This window comes from Rhipicephalus microplus, chromosome 3 (genome assembly GCF_043290135.1).
Source record: "Rhipicephalus microplus isolate Deutch F79 chromosome 3, USDA_Rmic, whole genome shotgun sequence".
Taxonomy (NCBI): Eukaryota; Metazoa; Arthropoda; class Arachnida; order Ixodida; family Ixodidae; genus Rhipicephalus; species Rhipicephalus microplus.
In genome coordinates, this window is record NC_134702.1 from 170,296,309 (window position 1) to 170,313,227 (window position 16,919).

Genomic DNA, 16,919 nt, shown 5'->3' on the forward strand with positions numbered 1-16,919 from the left:
ATGACTTCACAGTCACTGTCCTTCAAGGGGTTTACAAGAGAAACAAAACTAGCCTTGAGGTGAGCGTCAGGATCATTAGAGGGTGAGCTAAATAAGCTGTTATAGTACGTTTCGAACGCCAAAGTAATGTCTCCGTTATCTTTTATGAGCACATCGTTAAAGTACAAGTCTGGAATAACTTTAGAAATCGCATGGCGTTGCTCATCAAGTAAAGCTTGGCGCGTCGGTTGCTCAGAATTTAAAGTGCGCTGGTTCCGAGATCTAATACGTGCCCCTTGGTAGCGAGCAGCATCATATCTCTGTAGTTGGCACTTAATATTCTCAATATCTTTGATGTACTTTCCCGGCATTTCGCATTCCATCTCATAAAGATTGCAAAGACTTTTAACAAGTATCTTTTCATCATTCTTTCTATAGAAAGATTTAACAGCCCCAATTTCTAAAGCTATAGAGCGAACTTCTTGTTTAAAAAGCTCCCAAGCAGCGAAGATATGAAAACCAATCGAAAAAGATTGCCTCAATGCAATCTGGACGCGATTCATGAATTCCTGATCACAGAGGAGCTTCGCATTCATTTTCCAAAGGGCCCACTGGGGACGGAATCGTTTGTGACGATTTTCGCCAATTTGCGCTATGACAATACAATGGTCTGAGAATGATACAGCTTCGGTGCTGCAGGAAATTTTACGAGATAGGAGTGATGAGGACACGTAAATCCGGTCAAGGCGAGCATGAGAGCTGCCTTGTACTCTTGTATATGCTGTTGCCCGATTCGAGATCCGATGTCAATTAGTCCTGCATTATCTACAATACCGGATAAAAGCTCACCACTCCTGTCTCTCTTTCCAGATGAATTATAACGATCAATAGCTTCACATACGCAGTTGAAATCTCCCATAAGTACCGTGCATCTGTCGACGTCAATTAAATTACGCACTTTTTCAAATAACTCAAGCCGTTTCGGAACATCATTAAACGCATATAGATTGATGATTCTCCATGGCACTCCTTGCAACAAAAAATCACAGCATATATACCTGCCCTCTTCATCAACACTAGTGCACAATGCTGAACAGGGTAGGCTTTTTCTCAGAAACAACCAACAGCCCGCAGATAAACCTTTAGCATGTGAGACACATACATTAAACTGAGACAGAAAAGGCCGCAGGGCCTTCTCGCTCTCTTCCTCGCTCTCGATCTTTGTCTCTTGAATGGCGACAAAGTCGAGACGATTCCGATTGAGAAGTCTACGGAGTTGTGCTTGTTTCTGCGAAGACCTAAGGCCGCGTACGTTCAAGGTGGCAAATATGAGTCGCTCAGACTGCGCCATGGTGACTACCTTCTAATTCGCTTATCGTCCCACTTGATCAGTCGCAAGAGTTGGCGCTGAGGCTTCCCGTGAGCCCCCAGCAGGCCTCCTAGATCGGGATCGGCGACACTTCCCCTTTGGCGTGGACTTTCGGCGACGGCGTGACTCCCTAGTCACTGACGCTGGATCACTCCCTTTGCTTGAATCCGAGCTGGACGATGCGCGACGTTTCAGTATTGCTGTATCCGTAGAAATCTGCATATCATCTTCCGACACTGCACCATGATGAAAAAGCTGCTGCGGAGCTGCAGCGCAAGCAGGTGATGAACTTTCTGCGGCATCCAGTCCAGAGTCTCTATCTTGTACTGGTGGTTCTTCGGCATCTTTATGGGTCAGCGCAACAGCACTCTCCAAAGGAACTCCTACTTGTGCTAGAGGTGGTGCGGAGTCGTTTTGGGTATGCTGCTTGCATGATTCACTTGGTTCTTTGCACGCAGAAGTTTCAACTGTGTCAACAGCGAGTGACTTTCTTTCCTCTTCTGGATTCCTTGTGGTAGAGCCTGCAGCGTATGACATTGACGGAGTGTCTCCCGTTGCGTCCAGAACCTCGGTGGCATCCATAATATGCTCTTGTAGGTTATCATCTGGCTGTTTTGTGTGCTGTCGCAGCTTGTTGGCGTGTGTCATAACACAATCCTCGGCCGAATGACCGAAGCGTCGACAGTTGTCACAGCGAGGGGTCCTGCAGTTTCGACGGATGTGTCCAACCTTACTGCACCGAAGGCAAAGTGGTGGGCGGCCAGGTATCAGGACGAGGCTTTGCACTCCGCAGACAACAAGAATGTGAGGAATATCCGCAATGCGAACTCCATCAGCAAGGGACAAAACAACATCCCTATTTAGCGTCCACATTTGTTCCATGTCCGCTACTTTCCAGCTTTCTTGTGATATTGTCTTGACCTTCCCAAAAGCTTGCAATGCCTCGCACACATAGGCGTCCTCCAAGCGCTCAGGAAGCCACATAAGCTTCAACTTCACTTCCGTGGGCTCCGGGTCTATAACGAGGCATCGACGACTTTTGACGAAAAATTCGCCTCTTGTGACCAACTTTGTTTTCGTCAGCGTTGACTTGCATGTGACCATCCAAACATGAGACATTTGAAATTGACCTATGGAGCTTATTTCCTTCAAGTCAATGATGTCCCGAAGAGCATCTCTACCCAGGCAGCACGCCGCCGTTGGACCAATCTTGGACCAACATCGGCTAACATCGGCACCGACGTCGGGCCGACGTCGGAAGTGCAACTTCTTCCAATGTCGGGCCGACGTTCAAGCCAATGATGGGCCGACGTTTTGCCGATGTTTTAGCCAGTATGCAACCAACATTGGGCCGACGAAGGCCCATCGTATTGCCGACAAAGCTGCCAATGTTCGGCCAACATTGGGCCATATTTCAGCCAATCACATGCCATTTTTACGCCGATGTTTGCTGCACGACGAATATTGGCTACGGATGTACGACCGACATTGGACCAATCCAGGGCCACATTGCAGCCAATCAAATGCCGTTATTACACCGATGTTTCCTGCACGACAAATATTGGCTACTGATTGGCTTGCCATTATGTAACCATTATTAGTAGGGAATTTTTCTTACCAGAAGATTTAAACAATATGCCTCGATGACCCGCTCTTGTAGCTTTGCAGCCCTGTATACTTGGGGCAACAGAAAATTGAATGCTGAGAACTGAAAGCAGTTACCCGATCTATTTCATCTTTAATACCTCATTCCCTTTGCTAACACTAGAAGTGTAGTTTATTTTTTTACCAATTTATCTTTTGCAATAGCGAGTGCTTTATTTGGTACTGGTATTTGGTACAGCAAATCGAAAAAAGTCGTTAGGAAGTAAATGTTGAAAGCGTATGTCCCCCACATGGTAATTGAGAATATTCATAGTTTAGAGCATTTTTTTGTAACTTTATGGTGATGGTGCTTCCGAATCAGCATAAGCTAGCCGAACAGTGCACCACCGACAGTCTGCAGACCATTTATTCTTTGTTTTTTTATTTATTTGGTACAACAAAAAATGTATACATTGAAAAATATATATACACAACTAAAAAAGGCCCGCTCTACTGCAGGTCAGGTTGCGTTGGGGGCACAGTGACAGTGGTGCTGTCAAGGCCCTGGCTGCTGTGGCTGGGCAGGAAGCCAGCTGCCGCGAGCAGCCGATAATCTGCACTCTGAGAGTGGGGATCATCGGGCTGCTCCACAACAAATGCTTCTCTGAAGCGCCGCTTCCTGCCCCCACAGCGATCACCAGACCCTGGCAGCCACCTCTTAATAAAGTTGAGGGCCTCCGCCTGGTCGCACCCTGCTTTTTGGCGGATGACATCTGCATACAAGAACAAAAATACCATAGCACACATGAAGCACTGCAGTACAGAGAATACACAAGGGTACACACACATAAAACAATGAACAAGTCTAACCTGTCACTAATCTACAGAGCCTCAGGTTCACAAAGGCCCTTTTCCCTTTTCTGCCATGAAGGCTGTACAGCACTTGCACGTCATGTGCCAATACAGCCTTCATGGCATTCACACCAATTTCTCGGAGGCCAAGTCCCCCAATCTGCAGGAGGTGCTTGCGCTGTAAAAAAATGCAAGAAGCATAGATGGGGTAAACGCAACAGCACATCGAAATGTTTTCATGATAAAAATCTGCAAGAAGAGGACACTGAAAACAACAACTGGAATTTTTGGGCATCACAACATTTCATTGTTTTTTTTCGCTAACTTCAACTCAATTGACCTAAAATGGTTTCCACATCAGCCCTCTCACACTCAGTGTGAGAACCTTTCAGAGTCCTTCTCTGAATGCAGTTTCGCTGTTATGAAATCAAATACAACACTGTTATAACCCTTCATAAATATTGATTCTAGCTATGAAATAGTATAATTACTTTGTACAGTGCTCGAATTTCAATACACGTTTCTTCGAGGTTACAATGTCTTTGCCTGAATGTTGACCAGGAGTAGCTTCTACAGGTGAAAAACGATAAAATGAGTGGAATTCAAAAAGAAGCTAGGACGTGTTTTTAATCAATGCATTGTAAGCAGAGCACAACAAGATAAATGAACATGATCAAGGCATACTAAGAGGCAACCTTAGAGCGACCAAATCTTGGTCATAGATGAAACTGATAGAAAAATAAAGGTCGCACTAGATGGTCGCACCATTTGCTGTTTATATTTTTCTGTGATAGCCAACAAAGAGGCATGTCGCTATAGAAATCTCATCACAATAAACAAAGGTGCATTTTTCTTCACACTGCGAAATTGGGTGCATGTTAGATTTTTAAAAAAGTAAGAAATCGGCTAACACAAGGCAGGGTGAACTGTAGCTCAAAGTAGAGAGAGCCGCAGCGGACACGAAATAGGGTGATAAATGAACAAAATTACTGAATGTCTGTTTTAAGCAGGCTATTGCTAGTCACTGCCCATCAAACACACGATGCCGCCTACATTGTCTGCTAGCTTAGGACAGTTCACTCGGACTTCACAGACTATAGTAAATACAGTCGAATCTCATTAATTCCAACACACTTAATTCGAACTGACGCTGTGGTCCTATCAAAGCTATACCGCGCTCCGAAAATGCTCTCAGCACCCCGCCCAATCCTGCGGTGGCACTTCCGACACCTCATCGCAGTGCTTGAAGAAGAAAATGAAGAAAAGGAAAGAAAAGACTGCGGTGGAATGTTTGCCAAATGCCAATCTGCGACATTCCTGTGCCCCGCTTCGGCTTTTTCCGTCCCTGCCACGTAGAGACCCTTCTGTTCTTAACACTGCGCATGAAGAGAAAGAGGGGAAAAAAAGCTGTCGCAGAGAGTTGGCTCTCTCATGCCGATCTGCAACGCGCCAGTGTCACGCTTCCCTGTTTTTCGTTCCTCCTATGTAGAGACTCTTATCCTTTCAACACCGCGCATGAAGAGAGAAAAAAAAAAAAGCTGCCGCGGAGTGTTTCTCTCTCGAATGCCGATCTGCTTTTCTCCAGGTGGAGACGTTCCTCCATTCTCATCATGTGCTGGCCACGCTCCGGCTGCAGCGCAGATGGTAACAGTGGAAACACAGTTGTCTTCGAAGAGTGTCAGCACTGGACATTGCCGCGCGTAACTTCTTTTGCCAGGAGAATACTGAAGCCGAAGTACAAATGATTTGCAAACTGCACGCAAAACTTGTTGACTCGTTGCAAGGCCAACGTGTACAGACATGTATTGACAACTTTAATTAACAACGGATGTCCTGTAATTTGTGAATAAAACTTCTCCATGCACATGCATCACTGCATGGTGAGCCCTCCGCTCGTTTACCGTATTTACTCTATTCTACCGCGCCCTCAATTGTAACGCGCGCCCGGTTTCCACGACAAAAAAAAAAAAAAAGAAAAAAAAAAAGAAGAAGAAAAAACTAAGAGATTGGTTGCAACGCGCACCCTTTTTTCTCGTTGGCCCGCTTGATCACACCACTCGCGAAAACGACTCTTTTTGAGAGCGTCTTCCGTTTAAATATGAAGTACGGGGGAAGCTTATGCCTATCTGACGTGCAACAGAGCATTGCTGTCACTCTAGTTTTACCGTGGCCCGATGTCAGTACACAAACTTGCTTCGCCCCCTTCTCCTAGACAATTGTGGTGCCAGGCATGTCGAAGTAAAGGGGCGTGTGATCGGCATTCCCGATTTGCCCAAGCAGGTAGCCGTTGTTGTGCCGCAAGTTTAGGAGGAACCTCTGAAGACTCTGAAGCTTTTCTTCGTACTCCTCCGGCAACTTCCGGCATATGCCCGTTCGCCTTCGGAGGGAAAAGCCTTTTCTCTTCATTAAGTTCGTTATCCAGCACCTGCTCGCTTTAAAATGGCTCTGCATTAGCCCTTTTTCTAAGGCTAACTGCATAGCCTGCACTTGGAGCAGTTCTGTCGTCACGGGCTGCTGTGCCGCTCACTGCTTAATCACATACTCGCCGAGCAGCTCTTCAATTTGTGGAAACCGACCCTGCTGTGGTCCACTGAAGCCTTTGCGTGAATCTTTGCTGTCGACAATATTCTGCTTTTGTTTCCGCCAGTCCTGCACGCACGTTTCGGGAACTCCGAATTACCGCGATGCGGCCCGATTTTTGTCCGTTCCGGCACACGGGACGACTTTTCTTTTAGAAGCAGCATTGTGGTGCACTCATCGAGTTTTTGGAGTCGGCCCTACCATGCTGTCGATGCTAATGTACTACAAGATGACGAACTCCTCAGCACACGTATGAAGTGCCGCGCATGGGAAACACATAGGCAGAAATGACCGACGCGCCATGCCGACGCACGTAGGAGGCGGCCATTTTGTAAGTGGCGATGGCAATAGAATGACCATATTCATTTTTTTTTCGTACTCGATTCTAGCGCACATGCGGTTTATAAACTCTCTTAACCGGAAAAAAGGTGCTTGTTAGATTAAGGTAATTACGGTAACTTTCATTATTTTGAACTTCTTTTAATTTGAACAAATTTTCTGGCCTCTGGAGTACGAATTATTCATATTCGACTGTAGTACAGTGGCTCATGAGATAACCTGACTAGTTTGTTTCCCGAAACACCTAAAGCAGTACTAAATTTCTGCATGTTACATAGGCATATTAAAAATCAAGAAATATACACCAAAGCTGCAGCCACAGCTTTACTCTGCACAGCTGCCTCTGCTGCCTCCACTTCTCCAATTGTACCAGCAGGCAGCCGGGGAAGGTCAGAGGGGCGCTGTGCTGGCTGGGCGTGCTGAGGCACGGACAAGAGCCGTACCTTGTGCTTCAGCTGTCGCACCTCCTGCAGAACCTCTCTTTGTTGCTGCCGGATGCCAAGTTGGATCCGCAGGATCCGTAGCAATAGAGCTGAAACATACAAGAGTACATACCATATTTACTCGCACAATTTGCATCCTCACATAATTTGCTCACCAGTATAATTAGCCAGCCTGCTTTACTACAAGAAACTTTTTGCTCGCATACTTTGCCCTCTCCAACCAGCCCGAGCCACCTTGCCAGCACACACACAGACACATATGACTTCATGATGCTCTGGTCAGGCACATCTCTTGTCGAGCAGGTGAGTGCAGTCTTACACAAAATGGACTGAGTGCAAGGTCCCTTCTTCCATGAACTTTTATGCTTTCCCTAGAATATCGAACTTGAAAACTGAAACCTGTTTATGTGTAGTCCGAAATGCCTAAAGGTTTGCCTCCTATCTTCCCACCTCTTCCACGGCAAGAATGTATTCCAGAGACACAGCACAGATGTTGAACGCGTGCCAGGACCTGTCACTAGATGAGGCAGGTTTTCGCACTCATTTTTTTTTTTCGGTTTCGCCATCTGGCCATTGCGTTTTTACCATTCCTTGTGATAGGCTACAATAATTATATACGAGGCAGATTGCTGTTATAAAGCTTACCGAAGAAAACTGAAACCGTGCTACCGCTAAGCACATCAGCGTGGAGTTCTTCGACATGCAATATTCAGTATGGGAGCCAGCAGAAGAGTGCATTGAATAAGACTTAGCATAGAAGCTTGGGTTTGTTGGTTAGATATCGGAGGGAACACAACGCAATAGAAGACTGGGACAAGGAATGGACACACACACACATGAAGGGCGACACACACAGCACTGTGTTGGCATCGCGCTTCCTTGTCTGCATCTTACTTTACGTTGGGTTCCCGACAATTATTGGAGAGTACTTATGTTCTCTGGTATAACCCTGTCGTGGGAACTGGTTTTTGTGAGCACTGTTCGGAAGAACTTCAAGAAAATGGGGGCATTTGAACAGGCTTAGCAAACAAATGACAATCCGCTTTGAGACAGCTGTGACAGCGCCTGCAACATATATTCCCAGTTGAGCTTTTAGGCCAGTGATTCCTACTAGCTTCGCACATGACCGGATTGACAAAAAAAGTACACATAATACGCGAGTATATACCGCATTTGACTCTGTAGCTTTGATGAACCAGGCAGATACACAAATTTATCCAAAACTCCATTGATTCTGTTGCAAAATTATTCAACAAACAAATTGCGATGTTATCCATGTGTTATCCATGTTGTCCATACGATTGTGGCACTTTACCATTGCAGCTTTCCAGGAGGCACACATAGTACAGCATTAGTTCACCACTCGCAGTTAATTGTATGCAGTAGGTTGCTCACAGCAACTGACTGCATGCAATGGTGAACATCTTGCATGCTTGCACCGCTGTTTCAGCATGCTGGCTGCTTCCCATACGGCTATCAATTGATGTTCACAAAATTGGGAAGATGAAGAAAGACTACACAGTGCCCTCTGGCCACCCTATACTCCAAACCTCCAGCCAACAAACAAACAAAAGAAACAGAAGTATGCAAATGAATATTATTCCTAATGCAGCTGGAATGGAGTGTAGTTTTCACCAATTCTGTGTGTTAAGTCAATATGGAGTGAGTTAACTCCATAAAGTAGCTTTTCTCATAACAGTGTTCACTCTATTGTAACACAAGCAGTGACTTCATAGCATCTAGAAGGAAAAATAGAATCTTCAGTATTTGATAGAAATGTGAGGCTCTACCTTAAAACAACAATAATCTGGAAGAAGAACTCATTACATTCCAAAAAAAAAGAGGTAGCACAGTTGATACCCTTTACAAGAGACACTGATGTAACAAACAAACGGGGATAAGAGGCACCAGTGTGCAGGCTGACATTTGGCCCATCATGCATCAGGCACTCCGTAGATGCGCCTGTCCAGACGGGAGCCCTGCAGCCAAGCATGCCGAGCAAGACTGTTGACCACTGTACAATGACACATTGCCACAAAATTTCAAAACTTCATTTCACAGACTTCTGCAAAAGCTTCTTACACTATTGCATAATTTTTGCACAAGCTTCGCTCATTCTTGCGTGATTTTCGTCAGAACATATGTGTTGGAAGTTGTATGTCCCCAAAAACTTGCACAATACAAATAGCATACATTAAAGTCTATCACTTAATACGTGCATAGTGTAATAATGAAAGGAAACTCACGCATGGTTTGCTCCGAGCCTTCCCCGTGCGGTGCCTCCTTGAGCCTTGGAGAGCACTGTACAGCTAGAGCAAAGTAGCAGCAATCCAGTGTTAATGGCAGGTTAACAAGACAACAAAACTAACCCCCATATTCATAAACGCTCCCCGACTCGGCTTTCACCCTTCACTTGACAGAGTTGAGCACTGTGCCGCTGCTCGTTTGAAAGCGACGCTGCGCTACTCGAGAATCACAGCAGATTATTGCTGACATGCAGCAATTTTTTCTGCTTAGAGACGGCGCTCCCATCAGCCATCTCAAGTGAAGGTGAAGTGTTGAGTGGAGGGACGTTCTAGAATACGGGGGTAAGATTGGTTGCAAGAACACTACAATAGACACACTTAATTTTTACACTTCATCTATATTGTACAGCCACACACATTCTGCATCCTTATAATGCAACATATACATACAGGCTTATAAAGTAAACATTGTAGGCTGCTCAAATAACACCTACACAAAAAATTACCCAAACGTGGCCATGCGCAAAGTACTTTTATTTGAAACTAACAAAACTTTTGCGGTGATGGAGAATAAATAAGAGAGGTTACGCTTGGAGGCACATGAGACCTTCGCAGCTTACATAAAGTACAAAAAACAATATGGTATGTGTGTGTATGTACGCATGAAGCTTCAGCCTTTACATACGGTTTCTTGAAAGAATCGACTATGAATTTTATGGCACCTGTGTCCTTCAGCGCAATTGAAAGCCTGCTGATCAGTGTGTGCAATTGTGGAATAGTTACATGGAAAATGGCATGAAACACCTAAAATCAAATTTTTCTAGCTAGGAAATATGCAGCTGTGTATACACAACACATGCTGCAAACAGTGGGAGGTGACCACAAGAGTGATTTGAGTGTAAGTGGCAGTATTCCGCATTCATGCACCCCGCCATTTTCAACTGTTGCCCAAAAGCAGCACCACTTCAGCGTGCTACTTTTTTTTTTTACATCATAAACAGCACGGAATACAGCAAGGATGAAAACAACATATGCAATTAAATTTTGAGCACTATTTATGGTGCGCATGATTGATTGATTGTTGATATGTGGAGTTTAACGTCCCAAAACCACTATATGATTATGATAGACGCCGTAGTGGAGGGCTCCGGAAATTTACACCACCTGGGGTTCTTTAACGTGCACCTAAATCTGAGCACACGGGCCTACAACATTCCCGCCTCCATCGGAAATGCAGCCGCCGCAGCCGGGATTCGAACCCGCGCCCTGCGGGTCAGCAGCCGAGTACCTTAGCCACTAGACCACCGCGGCGAGGATGGTGCGCATGAAAAAAAAAAAAAAAAAAAAAAGGCCTTTCTACAACGACGAATTCATAATTTGCCTTCACGGACCTTCTGTTAGGCTGCACCACATACAGATTTTTTGTGGCTTTCAAAAGAGATTTGAAAAAAAAAATTGTAACCGTGTTTACTCTCGTCATGAGCGCACTCACTAAGTCACCCTCATTTCAGTCGCCAAAATTTTGAATTTTTTTTTTCTTCCACATATTAAACACACACCTTACGTTCATCCGCTGAAGTCCCACGGGCTCCCCCCCCCTTGCCGCCTTCGCTCGCTGCCACGTGCCATTTTATTTTTGTTTCTATTTGTTCACGGAACGTCCCCTGTCTTTTTTAATTATCTCTTGTAACATATGTGGCATTATCTTGTTCCCGAGGTGCCACAGGTGCTCTACTATGTAGATGCACCATTAAACTAGTATTTTTGATCAAATATGCATTTCTGATGTTTACCTTGCAAGTACGTAAAACTGGCATGCTTCTTGATCTACGATACACATGTGGCTTGTCTCACTTTGAAGGAAAAGTTAGCATACAATGGTGTAAATGCTTATAATTTGAAATATTGAGGCAGCAGCACACCGGAGATGATCATATGGTAAAGAAACAAGTGCTGCCTTATTACTGGCAAGTTGTCACTTATATGTACAAATAAATTTTGTGAGCTAAAAAAAGTACAAAAGCACAGCGAGGCTATGATGTGGTTCAACCTGTGGATTCGCTTCATTTATCACGCCATATGATGAAGCTTCCTTTGGTAAAACTGCTCAGATAAGAAAAAAAGTTTGCTGTCCAATACAGCAACTATACAAAGTGTGCACGTGCATCTCGCAGCGCCTTTTCGTCACTTCCGAAATGCGCCACCAACATGCCCGGGCACCAACCGAATCTATCGCCTACAACTGCCATGTTGTCTCCTCGTGCTTGCACCCGTTTAGTTTTGCCTCACGATGCAAGTTTGAGAAATTATGAGCTGCTAGTGAGGCAAGTTGATTTAGTAGTCCACGCAGAGGGAGCAGAGCTTAGGGTGTTTCTTCGCTGAAAGTTATAACCTGAAATTGAGAACGCACATTCCGATTTTCCTAAAAGTACCAGCGTATTTGGCTGGTGCAGATTAACAAAAGCTACTTGAAGAAACTTTGCAATATTTGCATCTTCAGGTGCAACTTCATTACGGGTAAGTGCCATAGCCAAGTATTTACCTGCAAACAGATATAGCTTACCAAGATACTGTACATACAAACTTGTCCGCAGTTAAAATCATGATGGCAAGGAAGGCGGTTAAAATCGTGATGGCGATAACGGAGATTTGGTATTGCATTGAAACAAACTATAAAGAATGGGAAACAATATTAGTTCACTTTGAAGTATAGCCGATCGGTTCAAGTTGGGCGTCATGATTTTTTTTAATTAGTCAATTAATTCTATACACGGTCTCTATCATGTTCAGTGACTCCACTGTACATTAGCGTACAACAAAAGCAAAATACAAAGTGAAAAGTGTGTTAAAGCATATGCGAAAAATAAAGTGATGACTGGCATTACCGCGGCACACACCACGCAATGTCGCTATCTGCCTTGTATAATATTTTCCTCGACTATTTCCACAAATTGCAATCAAAGAGGCTCAAGCTCAACATCAGCACTGTTTAAAACACTTGGGGGGGGGGGGGGGGGCATTGCTACTTTGGTGGCGTAGGCCGTGACAATATATTCATAATATTATATCTCTTGTAAACTTGCCTAGCTCTGCACGACTAGTTTTCGATGGGAGCAGCTGCGCTTCGCACATCCACTCTTAAAATTGCGGCTCGAGAGATTTTGAGCTTTCACTTGTTTTTGGGCAAGGCAATTTGTAGTGAAAGCAAGATAATAGGCCCTCGTAGGTTGTGGCGGGCAGTCGGTGTACGCCGTGGCTGGTATATGTGTCGCACATCTTGATTATCTGGTCTTGTATCGAGTGAACGAGCGAGGCCTTCCTAATCCAATGAGCTCGTTAAAGTAAGACAACAAAAAACCACAATGCTTCCACATTGTTCACAGCAACAGATGACGAGCCCCCAACAAACCGCACTGCAGCACGTGAACTGCCGTAAGTACCCAGGGAGTTACACGGGCATGGCGGGAGAGGGCGACAACGGCAGAAGTGACATCACAAGAACACTATGTATAAAGGGGACATTTAAAGACTTTTTTCCCATTTTTAAACTTCGTGCACTGTTCTGTCACAATTTATAGCTCAGAATAGTTGTATTTTGAAAAGGGCACTAATTCATAAGCCCAATGGTTCAAGGATGGGTGCATTTAGGGGGCCCATTCTACGTTTTACTTATGCCCTTCAAGAACTTGCTTACAGGGCCAAAGTCCTGTTTCAGAAAGAACACGCTAGTGCGTGGCCAGCAGTCCGTCAAGCATTAGTGCTGGTGAGATTTGGAAATGCAGCGCATGAGCATCCTCATCTGCTACTTCTCTGCTCATGCTCTCGGGGCTTACTTGCGAGGCACGGTCCTTTGCACTTTTCATTTTCACACTGTAAATCAACTGATACCAACTCTGCCTTCCATTATTTAACAAACCAATATTTCATGGTCACGAGGACGAGCTTAAAATGTTTGCTACATCAGACCTGAACAGCATTTTGAGTCATCGAAACTTGCTAGTTGCAGCGAGCATTATGCGAAAAATATGATGTGCTTTACGGTGACAACTTGCAAAACACTGCAGCAACGATTAAAATCATGCATTTTTTGTGCTCACAGGAAATCCCTGAAGCAGGAGGCACTAGGCTAGATAAATTGTGCAGCTAAAATACGGATGCGCTTTCCAATGCTGTCATGCGTACAGGCGGAGAAATGGCAGACAAAACTGGGCGCACCCCGATTCTATGCGCATGCGTCCCATTCACAAGCCTCGCTGCCAGTTAGCACTACATGGCTCACTGTCCATGAGCTCGCTTGTTTCCTGTAACAGTGGACCATACGGTACACCTATTTAAAAACGAGGATAGAATGTATATAATGCAGCATCTGATGAAGCCATGACGATGTGTTGCTGATGAAATCTGGAACTCTAGTTAGTACCCTTATTGTTAACCAGCCGACCGACTAGCAAAAAGATTTGCGACTGAAATGATGGCATCTACACCTGCCCTTAAAGGGACACTGAACCAAGTTTTTGCCGCCGAGATTTTCAGCTAAAGCAAAAGATTGGGCCATGAAATTCATAGACAATAATAATTTCAAGCAGAAACTACGAAAACATACTGAATTTAATGAGCCTTTTACAAAATGCCGCGTCTAGCTCTTAGACACGGCGTTTTCTAAAAGGTCGCGACATTTATTTTTCAAGTTTTTTTTTTGTTATTCAAGACAAATCTACGGTGCATTGTTCACAGAAAAGAAAATTGCCTCGGTATGATTTCTTTGCGAGCAGCTAGCTAATTTTAAGGCAGGCGCGTTGATTCGTGAACTGAAGGATGCGAGTGATCGATCTGCCTGCTAGTGGCTAGGCGACAAAGGCTTTACCTCATGTCCTGATGTAGCTAAGTCACGCAAATGGAGCAGAAAATGTGCATTATCATTTATTTCACCTAAATATCACACGTATGTGACTTATTGCCGGTGACAGGTGATCAGGATGGAGTCGACAAGTTGCAAATCTGAACAAGAATTCACTCGAATGAAAAACCAACCTATACTCACGTGCACGGTGAAGTCGAACACGTCGTCCGTCAATGTTGTCGCTGATGCCCGAAAAAAAAGAGAAGAGGACAAGCGACGGGGTCGTCTCTTTCTATAAAGTCGGCGGAACTGCCAGAACGGCCAACACAAAAGGCATCGGGTTGACATTCCTCCATCTGGGCATCAGTCGCTCCACCCGGGCATGCAGCTGCTACTGGTTCTACTACTGTCCTCTTCCCCGTGCCTCTTCCCGACATTGCAGTGTTGCTGCCATACTCGCGAACCTTTTTAAATTAAAGCACGCAATCATGTATTATAGTGCGCCATACTAAACTTAAAAACAGTGCGCCGGTACATGAGATCACGAAGCGCGGTCCACGCCATCACAAGAGCAATTAGAGAAAGGAAACAAAGAAAACAAAAATGTATAAAATATTTTGTCTCAATACGATCCGCAATCCAATTTCCTGCAGCGGCTTTTGGCTCTGTATGAACGGCCAAGCCAGTGCCAAGCCAAGCTTGCTTCCCTGATCAGCTGTTTGTTTCCATCGAGAATTCAACAGTGAACTGGCAATTTGTTTAGATGATATTGCTAAAGGGCTTGAAATTGAATATTTCTCTACGTACTACTGCTGTACTTTTCCTCTCTGTTTCCTGATCACAGTGATGAGATTGAGGAGGTTACAATTTAGAAAACAGCAAGTGCAGCTCAAGCATTGCTAGTATCGCTGTTTCGGTAATAAAATGTTACAAAGATTTTGCCCCGCGACCTGCTTGCCGTGTTCGAGCTCCCAGTAGAAAGTTACGGTGCCGCGTTTGAAAGAGTTGAATAAAATTGCAATATTACGACAGAAAGGCTCTGAAGCAACTTCGCATTTTATCAGGCCTACACCTCCCACACCTAGGCGAGTAAAACTCGTCGATATTGTCTTGCAAAGCTGTGTATAATATTTAAAACACATTCTTTAGCCCACGATGAATTGTTCTCTCGTGTGGCTTCTCCATTTGGTACTGTCATGTTAACTTACAAAGGCAACTTTCCGTAGTTAGTCTCTTTAGATGTTGCAAAAGCTTTACACGTGGTGTGTATGCCATACTGATAATTCTCCTCGTAACCTGGGTCCGCCTCTTTAAACAGCGTCACATTTTATTGTTCGCAATTGTGTTTGTTTTGTACTGTAAGCGAGCTGTGTGATTTCATCAATATTCACGAGTGTTCCCTGACTATATAAACACGTGCGTCTTATTTGGTGCGGTGCACGTTTGTATGTAGCAAAAAATGTCATTTCGTCAGCGTGTGTCTGCATACACTTGCATGCCCTGCAGTACGTGTACATAATTAATGCAGTAAGGACTGCAATGCATAGCCTTGCATGGGACATATATTCCATGCACCCTCAGAGAAATGTTGTTTGTTATGAGCCTACTGTTTATCATTACATTTTTTTTTCGTTAAAGTTTTATCTTCATATAAAGCAGCTGTATACAGGCACGAGCTTCAGCAGCTTCCTCGTTGTTCCATTTTAAATAAAAACACCAAGCCTAACCGAATCAATGATCTGTTTGCTATCATTACTGTTATGTGTTCTACGATGTACACAAGGACAGTAGTATACAAAAAATAGGGAGGGAATTGAATGCCCTGCCTGCATGGCTGCGCCGTTTCACAAGATCAGGCGTTGCGCTGTGAAGCTTCCTACCGGCCTGCAGAAATTCAAGGGAGCGTACAATAGCGTGGTTCAAGAGGACTTGTGGGGAATACTAGACACACTGTGTGTAAAAGATGGAGTCACTAATCGTTTAAAGGAAATCTATAAAACTAACAAGGTAGTTAAAAAGTGAGAAAAACAGGTATCCAAGCCCACAGTGGTGAAACGTGGACTTAGGCAGGCGTGCCCGCTGTCACCCTTCTTATTCATGATGTACCTACAAGGATTAGAGGCCAAATTAGAGGCAAGGAGACTTGGCTTCAACCTCTCTTTAGTCAAACAAGGAAAACTCATTGATCAGGCACTACCAGCATTAATCTACGCAGATGATATAGTGCTAATGGCCGACAACAAGGAAGATTTGCAGAAGTTGATGGACATCTGCGGTATTGAGGAAGATAGGTTAGATTTTAGATTCAGTTAGGAAAAATCAGTAGTCATGATTTTTAATGATAACAAAGGTAGTGAGCTTAGAATACAAGAAGTCACGCTAGAGATAACAGATAAATACAAATAACTGGGCGTACGGATAAGCAATGGGACCGAGTACCTGAGAGAACACGAAATATGCGTGACGACTAAAGATAACAGGAACGCAGCAGTGATGAAAAATAGGGCACTGTGGAATTACAATAGGTATAATGTTGTGAGAGAAATATGGAAAGGGGTCATGGTTCCTGGGCTGACGTTCGGCAACGCGGTCTTGTGCATGAGGTCAGAAGTTCAAGCAAGATTAGAAATTAGGCAACGTGAAATATGTAGGCTTGCTTTAGGAGCTCACGGGAATACACCAAACCA

At 44.4% G+C, this 16,919-nt stretch overlaps 1 protein-coding gene across 3 annotated transcripts; it reads right to left on the reverse strand.

The window, feature by feature from the left end:
• Window positions 1–3,357: 3,357 nt before the first annotated feature.
• Window positions 3,358–14,863, reverse strand: LOC142804019 (uncharacterized). Of its 3 annotated transcripts, none has more exons than XM_075890492.1 (5): window positions 14,434–14,852; window positions 9,393–9,447; window positions 7,147–7,235; window positions 3,803–3,962; window positions 3,358–3,705 (listed from the first exon to the last, which is right to left on the reverse strand). In XM_075890492.1, exons 1-5 carry the CDS (start codon window positions 14,578–14,580, stop codon window positions 3,443–3,445), a joined length of 714 nt encoding a protein of 237 aa, XP_075746607.1. In that variant the 5' UTR covers window positions 14,581–14,852; the 3' UTR covers window positions 3,358–3,442. The 3 variants fall into 3 exon arrangements, with proteins under 3 accessions (XP_075746607.1, XP_075746609.1, XP_075746608.1); XM_075890494.1 differs by having other exon boundaries at window positions 9,393–9,455; window positions 14,434–14,851; XM_075890493.1 differs by lacking the exon at window positions 3,803–3,962 and having other exon boundaries at window positions 14,434–14,863.
• Window positions 14,864–16,919: the final 2,056 nt, after the last annotated feature.

Coding starts and splice junctions, on each gene's coding strand:
- LOC142804019 (XM_075890492.1), bottom strand. CDS start 14,580: ATGTCAACCCGATGCCTTTTGTGTTGGCCGTTCTGGCAGTTCCGCCGA. Junction 9,448..14,433: donor TGTTCGACTTCACCGTGCAC/GTGAGTATAGGT, acceptor CTAGCTGTACAG/TGCTCTCCAAGGCTCAAGGA. Junction 3,963..7,146: donor TGCGACAGCTGAAGCACAAG/GTACGGCTCTTG, acceptor ATTTTTTTACAG/CGCAAGCACCTCCTGCAGAT.